Raw genomic sequence first — 11,232 nt, 5'->3', positions numbered from 1 at the left:
GGCTACGAGCTAAGCTAGGCTAGCGAGACAGTACAGAGACAGTGAGTGAATACTTTGGCTATAAATTAGGTAGTGAGTACACAGAAAGTGTGCTTCGGATGAAGCACGTGAAGATTATACTATGAAAGAAGAATGTATTTAAAAGTTGTTAATTAAATCGCTAAGCAAATAAGCTACTCAGAAACACCACTGTGTTTGAGCAGGAACAGGAAGTGATACTCTACCACAGAGCGAGCGAACACCAAGTGACAGCGCCACCAAGAGTGTGGCAACGAAAGTCAGAAAACCCTGGAAACTGTTCTTGGAATAGTTTGTGAGCATTTCCCAACTTCCCCGAGGTAAATAATACATTGACAGCTATTAATTTTGAAATAATTCCTTTTCAAAAAAGTTATAACATGCCAGAATCTAATGCTATAGCTGCAGCATGGGCTGCAAAAAACTTTCCTTTCCAGTTGTTAAAGTTATTCCTATAGGCTGTATGCAGTATTTTATATATCTACTTGTGAGTTGAAATGTTTAATTTGGCATTGAAGTGGTGCTTTGAGATAGCAAAAACATTTTCATACTGTTTAATCTCATTTAGTGTTTTCTTTTTTTCTGTAGAGCATTTATGGTTGACAAAGACTTTGCGGAAATAAATGCTTTGCAGAAGGTTTTTCCAGAGTCAGCTATCCTTCTATGCTGGTACCATGTCTTGCAGGTAAACCACATTGTTTTCTTTTCATGTTGTCTAAGATGCACCTGAAACACATTTTTACAACAGGGTCCTGTTGTTATGATTTGCCTCATTGTGATATTCACCTACTCAGGTTAATGAATATAAAGGGATAAAATGTTGAGTGACTATGTCCATCCATTTAAGACCACAGTGCACTCATCTTCTGGTGGCTGCTTCCCAAAGCTCTTTTTGACATTTAAAAATATGTTTGCCTGGTTGATTTCTGTAATGCACAGGTCCTCTTGTCCAGTGAGTGACAAAGTTATTTTTGGACGTCAGATTTCTTTTATGCTTTTTGTACAGCTGCTCCTCTGTCTCTCTCTCCAGATTAACTTTTTTCCTCTTACATTCACAGGCTGTTAATCGATGGCTTTCAAAATCAGAGTCCGGGGTCCATGGGCTTTCTAACACCCAAAAGAGAAATGAAATCATTTCTTTCTTTTGTAAGCTGAAAGCTTGCACATCTGTAAGTGTAATTTGTCTATTTCACATTTTGATTTCTTGATTACACTAAGAGCATAATAACTTTCAGTTGCTAAAAAAAGTTACAGAGAGATACAAAATAGATTTTTGAAACAATTTCTAAAACTGGCTTCTTATCTTGCTTATCAAAACAAGCACTTAAGCTGTGCAGAACATCATTGTGTCACCCACTGTGCAGTAGAACTTGTGAGTGGGATTCTTTCACAGACAGATGCTGAAACCAAATATGCTTATAGGTTTAGTGTTCCTTCTTAGCCATTGTAAGGGAAGAAATAATTGCTTCTTAATACAAAAACACGACATATTATTAATAACTTAAAATTCTTAATGTTATTCAATAAAAGGAAAAGGGCTTCAATACATAATATTAAAGATTTCAATAGGTCTGTTAAATGGATTGAAATATATTCTGTTGCATCCAATTCTCTTAGGAGGACGACTTTAAAGCCACATCAGCAGAGTTCTGCCAGACATTTAAGCAATACCCTTTGGTGTGCCAGTATTTTCTGAAGCACTGGGAAGGCATTGGCCACATGTGGTGTGACTACGGCCGTCGGTTCAGTCACGCTCGTTCTGAAACAAACAATGTGATTGAAAGGTATGATTTATTATTTTGACCTCATTCGATTGTATTGCTGAAAAAAAGATATTATGCTTTAATCCAAGAGGCTAAACTGAGTAGGTTCGTCATGTCATTGCCAGAACAGGTTTTAGGCAAATCCTTTAAATTCTAGCAGCGTTTTTTATGTTATCACAACAAAAAACAGAGTAGGTGGATTTGCCTAAATCAGCTAAACCGGCACAGAGCATTCCTTTATAAAAGACGTGTGCAATAGGTATTCCAATTTTTTAAAAAATAATACAGTCTTGATTAAAACTTTAAATTCCTTCAATTACAGTTACTAATCATTTCAAATAACTGTTTTTCAGATTTTTCCACCGCCTGAAATACCAGTTTTTATCTGGCTACAAGAATAGGCGTCTGGATGATCTGATTGAAGTGCTCCTAGGGAAGGCCGACGACTACTTCTCAGTCATAAAAACCCTGCAAGATGTGGGCCGCATGAAAAACAGGTTTGCTGACACCTTGTCTCAAGTTTCAGACTCTGCTTCAAGACTGATGGAAAGTGGTTGGGCTCTTAAAATTACAGTCCAGAACAGCCATGGAGTTAATGCATATCAAGTCCCATCTGAGTTAAGAGAAGACATGGTGTATGATGTCTGCCCTGTTGAGTCCTACTGCAACTGTACATATGGCTTACGAGGACTTCTTTGCAAGCATCTAGTGTTACTTGCAAAATTAGCAGAGGCTGACAATGACATCTATCCAAACATGGAAACAGACATTTCTACCTTGGCAAGAATTGCAGTGAAAGAAAGGCATTACTTTGTACACTGTGAGGACTTGAAAGTGATAAAAATGCCAAGTTTGTTTGGAAATCTGTGTTTTTTTGCATCGGCTGAAACACTTCAGTGCACTTGTTGTACGTTCTCTCACTATAACACATGTGCTTGCCTGAAGGTGGCTTGTAGCCATTTTAAACAAATGAAAAACTCTCTGAAAAGTCCTCTATCAACTTTGAATGACACTCCTGTAGTTGAAAGCACAGACAAAAAATGCACAGAAGATGCAGTTGGAAAACTAAATGCTGTTTTAGACACAGTTAAACAGTGGGCATTCATTCCAGAGGGTATTACTGCAATGATAGATGAACTGCATACAAATGTCTTAAAAACAAAACAAGTAGGCAAAAGTATATGCCAGTACGAAATAAAGATGACAGATAATGCACGCAAAATTAGGCCATTGTATTCTAGCAAGAAACGTTCGGCCAGCATCGACATTCCAACAGTCTGAAAATGAATGTGAACAGTCGATAACCACTGAAAGAGAGACATCCTCTGGAGAAAATGAAAACCTTTTGGAATACAAAACAAAAAAGAGAAGAGTTAAAGCTAAGTATATGCACAAGTAGACTTTTGTGTGACATTTCAAAGGGACTGCATCCATTACTTCTGTTTATTGAAACCTAAAGCTGAATAGCTGTCTTAACTTTCTGCCAAGGAACAGATGAAAAGAAATTGTTTGGTCTCTCAAGCAGTTGTTATTTATGTGTGTTATTCATTACGTTGGCTTGGTTGCTGTTTTTGATACAAATTCATCTGTGCCCATTGTAATATTTTCATATGTTACTATTTTTATATTGCTATGCATTATAAATAAAGGATTACTTATTACTATTAAAGGTCTGCATTTGTAATTGTTGGTATTATTTATAAAATATGCGCTCTTAAGTTTTTTGCTCCATAAAACGATACCTGTCACTTTTTGGACATAGAGTATCAGCTGTTGAGAATCCTGGCTCATACAAAATAGAAGTAAAAGGTTTCAACATCCAGCCTTTTTATGATTAAATACAAAGTGTAATAACAGAGTTATTGGGGTGTGATTTTGTTAATAGTTAGTCTTAAGTATAAGTTTAATAGTAATGAGTAAGAAAATATAGCCAGAGTAATGGAATGAGACTAACACCTGACCTCACACTGAGATTTGGTATGAAGTGGCATGTTTGTGCTAATGCTGACATTGGGGCTCAGAGTTCCTCTGTGTGTATATATTTGTGAACGTTAACTTGGCTAATGTCCAAGGGTTTGACTGCTTTCCTGTTGGATTGTATCACAAAGAACAGGGATAAGAGCACCAGTGGCCGTGCACACCCTCATATCTCTCCTTCACCCGATCATTAGTGTTGGAAACTGGCATTAGCTCAGAGTAGATTAGACTTCAGTATAGTGCAAGTGATTTGATTTTATGATTATTTGATTCAGTTTTTTCTGTGTTCAAGCTCAATTACTTTAATAAAATATGTTGAATTCAAACAAATAAATAAACAAATAAACTGTGGACATTACCCTTTTAAACCTTTCTGAAACAAGACAGGTAAAAACCAGTGTATAAAAGTTTACATAGGTATAAATAGCTCTAACACTTTACTCCAGCCTGGCGTCCACACATGTGGACATCACATTTTGGGTTATTTAGACCAAAATACTAAATCTTGATCAACAAGTGCCTGATATACAGTTACGAGGACATTATACTGCAACTGTTCTATCGAAATTTCAAATTAATGTCCTCATATGTGGCTCTCATTTTTCTCAGAAACAAAAATTAGGTAAAAAAAACAAAACCTGGTAATTCTTTCTTTTTACATTCATCGGGTTCCAATCGGCCCAAATATCAAAGAGAAATTAAAAATGCATGCCATGGAAGATTTCGGGTCTTAGGGGGTTAAAATGACCAGATCCCTCCGGCCTGTTTTCCAGGCCACTAAATTAAACCCAGTCAATTACCAATTGAACAGAATAAAAACCTACGAGGTCCACTAATAGTCCAAAAGTCCAAATCTTTAATAGAAAAGACAGGCAGAACTCAAACAAACAATAATCCAAACGAGGAGCATATATACACACTGGAAAGTAAATAATTATAAGTTATTAAATCAGACTAATTAAATACAGTAAAACTAATAAGGGAAGACGAACACACGGGAAATAAAAATAACAGTGTAAACATACCAAAACTCAAAATAAAACAGGAAAGCTACTACAAACCGAGTGTGACACAATTACATTCATATTGAAACATATGTGATAATTTTCTTTCTTTGTAGCATTTTTAAGATATGTGTTAGAACAGTCATTATGCTGTTTGGATTAGGAACCAATCATTTTTGCCAAATAGTTAACACAAACTTAGAACAACAATGAACAATTTTCAAGATTCTGATTTACAGAACAAACAAAAGTCACAAAAGGTTTCATTATTTAAGAGACAAGATCAAGTTTTTCACACAGGAATGAAATGACAGAATCCAGTGCAGCGGGGCCAAAGGTGTGTGTCAGCAAACTGAAGGTTGAGGAATCAGTCAGCTCATGTTTAAGATTGTGTTGGATTTTGAGAAGAGTCTGTCTGTTATTAGAAAGTAAGATTAACAATGTTACACCAATAACCCAAATACGGGGAAATGACAAATAATACCAAAAAAGATACAACTTTCATATTGTTTTACTAACTTACTTTGTCATATCAGCACTTGAATGGTCGATGCCTTTACAGACCATGTCTGTTGTGACATCGCAGGCCAATCTTCCGGCAAACCCGAGGGCTAGCTCCCCAGCCTCCTCTTCACTCAGAACACTAAACACCGTTACTTTAGTTTTGGCCTTCTTAGGCCTGTCAAGAATCATTGCGGGCAGTTTGGCTTTACGGCCCTAAAAAAGAAAAAGTGCAAACACCAAAAGAGCAGAGAGAGACACACACACGCGCACAAAGTTAAATGCTTTTGTTTACATGGTGTAATTGTGTATATGTTGCAGCAAATGCACAATTTCCAGCCACATTGTCACTTCATTGATACGAGTAACCCGGATTTATTTCAGGTGACATCAAAATCACGAAATGTATACCTACCCCAATCAAACCTCTGAAAACATGAACTGACATGTTCTCTGCGTTGATTCTGCGCTTGATCTCGTCTTCTGTTATTGTGTAGGTTTTCTTTTTTGAGCTTGGTACAGATAAGCGACCATGCACTCTGTAAACTGTACTAGTTCCTTCTGAATCAGTTTGGAATTCTGCATCTGCATCGATCCTGTCAACATCATCAGCAGCAGCATTATCTGTACTCAGACTTGTGCCGTATACTTCTGCTTCTTTTTCGTTGTCTTCAGTCTGTGTACCTTCATCTCTTTCAGTCTGTGTACCTTCATCTCTGACTGTCAGTCTTCCTATCTCACTGTTACTTGTCGATTTGCTGCAGATGTTCTCTCCCTTAGGAACTTTTCCTTTGTCATTCGCTGCCTGATGCTTTCCCTGATGACATTCTTCACTGGCTACTTCTATTGCTCCTCCTGTATAGCCACCCACTATGCTGCACAACTCCTTTCCCTCTGCTGTGCTGCACTGTGCTGTTACATAAAGAAGAATGATATAAACAGCACTATATCAATTTTATTGTGAAGAGAAATCCCCACAATACGACACAGTTATGTCTAAAATAGTTTTGTGTAAAAACTGGATCTTGAAACGTCCACTTTAATTACACAGTCCTGGTGTGCAAAGGCAAAATTACGAAAAAAAATTTCACTTTAAACATTTTTGGACATTGTTTAGTTATATTGTGACTTACTCTCACAGAAGATACAGATGCCACAAACAGACTTTGAACAACGCATGTGCTTGTATGCACCACATTTCTGGCACTGCACCTGTGAATTAAAAAAAAAAAAAAGAAGAAGAAGAAATAAACAAACAAAAAACAAATGAACAAAGTCCATTAAATAAACAATCTATATGGCTAAGGACATGTCATAGTGTACCCGGTCTTTGGCTGCAATCACACACCAGCACTGACTGCACTTCCTAGTTCGATCTGCAAAATATAATTTGTTTAAGTACAAGTTACATTTTCCAATGTTAGAGAAAAAGAAGGCAGCTAATTTTATCTTTACCTATTGAGGAAAATAAGTAGCGGCAAAGTCGGGACCTGAGCTTTGTGATTTCAGTGTTGTACTCCTCCACTTGTGTTTTACCGTCAATGAGAGATTGGGCAAACTAATAATTGACGAAGAAGAAAAAAAAAAAAAGAACAAAAAGAATTAGATTAACAAAGAAATGTTTGTTTGTTTTTAACCCCCCCACCCCCCCCCCCCGAGAAAAAAAAAAAACAGAGCAACCAAAGCAAAGCATTACTGCTGAAATGGTTCAATCTACAAAAAAAATTGAGATTTTACCATCCTGCCTCTAAGGCTTTAAAAACTGAATAGGCAAAAATGTAAACATTACTTATATAGGTTAAAGCTATAGTTTTCAGTACCATTATGACATGCACTCCACATGAGTTCCCATCCTGTTGATGTGGGTGGCTCACATGTGACAAGGTCCACTCTCCAGCGCAGCCTCTTGCTGAAGCAAATGAGCTGAGAGATCGCAGTTATTACAAATAAAAAGCATATAGAGAAATCAATAACCACGTTCAGTAATGATTTCAATTAAATTAAATATGTTATGTTAAATATGTTAATTAATTACCTCCAGTTTTTCAACACCGCACTTTTTCTGACCTCCGACTCGCCAAATGAATTCATATAGACTATGGTCCTCTTGGGTATGTCACAAAACTGTTTTGTAAAAAGATGGATATGGTAGGCTTGGGCCTTGAGCTTTCCTAATGAGGGACACTGAAAAGTATCATGCACTAGAGAGAGTGCAAAATCTGTGCAACTTACAAACAAGGTCCAGTGGCTGCCGTTTTCCAGACAGGCTCCAATCAATTTCTCATACATCTGAAAGATGTTTTTCTGGAAATAAAAATAATGTGACAAGTATGTTTTTCTGTCAAAAATGACACTGCAAAACTGCAAAAGCTTGTCAGGTGAGACTTGTAATTAATTCTGCAGATACACAAACATATAGAAAGTGTCATTTTTGGTTTACATTAATTAATTTCTATAGTGTGTACAAAACAAATCAAGACCACAGACTCAACACGCACCACTCAATTTTTGGTGTTCTTTATCAGTTGGCCAAGACAGAAATGTTTTAATCTGTGTGCATTGCTTTTGAGCAAGTCTTTACACAGAAAAGGTTTCAGAAAGGTATTTTTCAGGTTCTTCTGACAAGGCTTCAATTTTGGAAAATGCTGTTTGTTTATAGTGGCAACTTATAAACCCTTTGTGATAAGAACATAGTTACCACAGTCCAAGTCATACCTTCAAAAAGTATGCACTTTGTGCTCTTGTGGACCCATCCAAAATTTTTCCAGTGATTTGGCTTGGTATTGGATAAATGTGAGGGAAATTCTATAAAAATAACATAAATACACCTATGTTTTCAAATACATTACAAAAAACGTAAACATGCTATGTCATTATGATCAAACAAGCTTTTCAACATACCTCACACTGCAAATTAGATTAGGCCATCTATTACCTTATAAAACAAATAAATAAATACATATAAATAAGAACAGAACTAAGGAATACGATTCATTAAGTAAATTGTACAATAAAGTGTATTTAAAGCAGAATTTAACATTAGTTTTATGACAACATAAAAGGATTTTTATGTCAAGAGGTACCTCATCTGAAATGTTAGTCTGGTCAAACAGGGATTTCAAACTTGAAATACCAATAGAGTTTGGTCCAGCTACTCCCACAAGGTAATCTGTGAGAAAGCATATGCTGTAGTCAACAGATATCATTTTCTTTTTGCATGCTGCAACCATCATCCATTTCAGTCTTCTAGGAGCTTTGTCTGGTTGTAGTTCTTTTTTCTCCTCCTCATCTATTAATTAAATTGTTTTCTGACCTTCCTAACTGTTTCCGACCTGTCTTCCCAATGTGATGTTTAAGCAATATATGTATGGTCAGAAGGGGGTGAAATTTTCATTGCAGTTGTACGTGTAACATTGCATGTGATAATAAAAGGCTTGATTGGTTGATTATTCAACATGAGTTGACATTTACCTGACATTGTGAAGGAGTCACAGTTTCTGTAAGGGTGTAAGAACATAACATGTGGATTTGTTACACTTCTTTTTCACAAGTTAATAACAATCAATAATTTTCATTCCATTATTTACAAGCTATCACACGATGTCCCAGGGACAACATCTACACGATGTCCCTGGGACAACATTTACACGATGTCCCAGGGACAACATCTACACGATGTCCCTGGGACAACATTTACACGATGTCCCAGGGACAACATCTACACGATGTCCCAGGGACAACAATTACACGATGTCCCAGGGACAACATTTACGCGATGTCCCAGGGACAACATTTACACGATGTCCCAGGGACAACATCTACACGATGTCCCAGGGACAACATCTACACGATGTCCCAGGGACAACATTTACACGATGTCCCAGGGACAACAATTACACGATGTCCCAGGGACAACATTTACACGATGTCCCAGGGACAACAATTACACGATGTCCCAGGGACAACAATTACACGATGTCCCAGGGACAACATCTACACGATGTCCCAGGGACAACATTTACGCGATGTCCCAGGGACAACATCTACACGATGTCCCAGGGACAACATTTACACGATGTCCCAGGGACAACAATTACACGATGTCCCAGGGACAACATTTACACGATGTCCCAGGGACAACATCTACACGATGTCCCAGGGACAACATTTACACGATGTCCCAGGGACAACATCTACGCGATGTCCCAGGGACAACATTTACACGATGTCCCAGGGACAACATTTACGCGATGTCCCAGGGACAACATTTACACGATGTCCCAGGGACAACATTTACACGATGTCCCAGGGACAACATCTACGCGATGTCCCAGGGACAACATTTACACGATGTCCCAGGGACAACATTTACGCGATGTCCCAGGGACAACATTTACACGATGTCCCAGGGACAACATCTACACGATGTCCCAGGGACAACATTTACGCGATGTCCCAGGGACAACATTTACACGATGTCCCAGGGACAACATCTACACGATGTCCCAGGGACAACATTTACACAATGTCCCAGGGACAACATCTACACGATGTCCCAGGGACAACATTTACGCGATGTCCCAGGGACAACATTTACACGATGTCCCAGGGACAACATTTACGCGATGTCCCAGGGACAACATTTACACGATGTCCCAGGGACAACATCTACACGATGTCCCAGGGACAACATTTACGCGATGTCCCAGGGACAACATCTACACGATGTCCCTGGGATAACATTTACACGATGTCCCAGGGACAACATTTACACGATGTCCCAGGGACAACATCTACACGATGTCCCAGGGACAACATTTACACAATGTCCCAGGGACAACATTTACGCGATGTCCCTGGGACAACATTTACGCGATGTACCAGGACAAATTTGTAAATTTCTGGATTACTGTTAATCTCCATAGAATCAAGAACTCATGTCCAGTTTCACAGCTATGGACCAGTTAATTATGTTTCCAGGTGATAGTTTGATTCATAGATTCAGCACACAACCATAAGTCTAGGCCTTTTAGTCCAGATTCTCTTCACTTATGTTTGTAAAATGATCAGGGAAGCTACTGCAATTTTGCCTGACCCAACCCCCGGGCCACGAAACACCCAAAAAGTTGGGGAACGCTGGTCTAGAGAACACTGGTTAGCTAATGCTGTCGTCAAGTAGCCTATCGCTAGCAAACAAACAGCAAGCCAAGTGAGGAACATATGTATAATGCTTACCGTTTATTAAAGGAAAGTATCCTAAATTGACTTCAAATTCGGCGGACAGGCGAATTGACTTCAAATTCGGCGGACAGGCGGCGGTTTTTCGCTTCTTCACTTGTATTTCGAAATAATCGAAGGCGGGTATTTCGAAGTCGCAAAGGAATGACGTCACAAGAAGGTGATTGGTCACTTGCAATGTTGAACCTGGAACAACATTAATTATGATGATGTGGGAACAATGCTGACACGAGGAAATCAGATCGTCCTATAATTTCTGTAAATCTTACATGAAACTGGTCAGCTGTAGAAAATATGAGCTACACAAAACTGAAAGAAGTCCCAGTCACACACTTGTTTTCCCCACTGTGGACAGTCTTTACCCTTCAAGCTTGAGTCCTCTTGGTCAGGTTACTGAGTGGGAGAAGCCACAGAACAGAAAAGAGGTACAAATGTTTGAAACACACATATTTTAAAAAGTCACAAGGAAAACTCCATAAAGTTACAATTAAAGAACTTTTTCCCACAAGCGTTTGATGAATTCTAGAGTCTTTACCTTACAATATAAATCCAATTAAACTGAAGAGAACTGAACTCAGCATGGTGGCACAGTGGTTAGCACTGTTGCTGCAGGACGGCGCTCTTCTGGACAGCGATCTTGATGTTAATCCTGGGAGTAGCTGGAGCTACTCACCCAAGTAATCGAAGCACTTGGGGCAGTGCTTCGATTACCTGGGTGGGGGAGCACTGTT

The 11,232-nt window shown here is 38.5% G+C and overlaps 2 protein-coding genes across 5 annotated transcripts; one reads left to right on the top strand and one right to left on the bottom strand.

Annotated features, from left to right (window-relative positions):
* The first annotated feature begins 274 nt into the window (after window positions 1–274).
* LOC113024544 (uncharacterized) lies at window positions 275–3,450 on the top strand. Its single transcript, XM_080302523.1, has 5 exons — window positions 275–338; window positions 607–703; window positions 1,077–1,187; window positions 1,636–1,802; window positions 2,135–3,450. The coding sequence occupies exons 2-5, from the start codon at window positions 614–616 to the stop codon at window positions 3,060–3,062; spliced, it is 1,296 nt and encodes a 431-aa protein (XP_080158649.1). The 5' UTR covers window positions 275–338; window positions 607–613; the 3' UTR covers window positions 3,063–3,450.
* Window positions 3,451–4,591: 1,141 nt separating this feature from the next.
* Window positions 4,592–10,613, bottom strand: LOC113024736 (uncharacterized). 4 transcript variants are annotated; one of them, XM_080302520.1, is made up of 13 exons: window positions 10,499–10,613; window positions 8,735–8,760; window positions 8,347–8,432; window positions 8,165–8,198; window positions 7,979–8,068; window positions 7,496–7,567; window positions 7,299–7,387; window positions 7,084–7,186; window positions 6,719–6,821; window positions 6,587–6,639; window positions 6,397–6,475; window positions 5,286–6,175; window positions 4,592–5,177 (listed from the first exon to the last, which is right to left on the bottom strand). In XM_080302520.1, exons 6-12 carry the CDS (start codon window positions 7,550–7,552, stop codon window positions 5,616–5,618), a joined length of 1,044 nt encoding a protein of 347 aa, XP_080158646.1. In that variant the 5' UTR covers window positions 7,553–7,567; window positions 7,979–8,068; window positions 8,165–8,198; window positions 8,347–8,432; window positions 8,735–8,760; window positions 10,499–10,613; the 3' UTR covers window positions 4,592–5,177; window positions 5,286–5,615. The 4 variants fall into 4 exon arrangements, with proteins under 4 accessions (XP_080158646.1, XP_080158645.1, XP_080158648.1 ...); XM_080302519.1 differs by having other exon boundaries at window positions 7,299–7,567; XM_080302522.1 differs by having other exon boundaries at window positions 5,286–5,479; window positions 7,299–7,567.
* Between the last annotated feature and the right edge of the window lie 619 nt (window positions 10,614–11,232).

The sequence above is a fragment of the Astatotilapia calliptera genome, chromosome 6 (genome assembly GCF_964374335.1).
Source record: "Astatotilapia calliptera chromosome 6, fAstCal68.1, whole genome shotgun sequence".
Lineage (NCBI taxonomy): Eukaryota > Metazoa > Chordata > Actinopteri > Cichliformes > Cichlidae > Astatotilapia > Astatotilapia calliptera.
The sequence above is the reverse complement of the archived record's forward strand: the minus strand, read 5'-3'. Positions and strand labels throughout refer to the sequence as shown.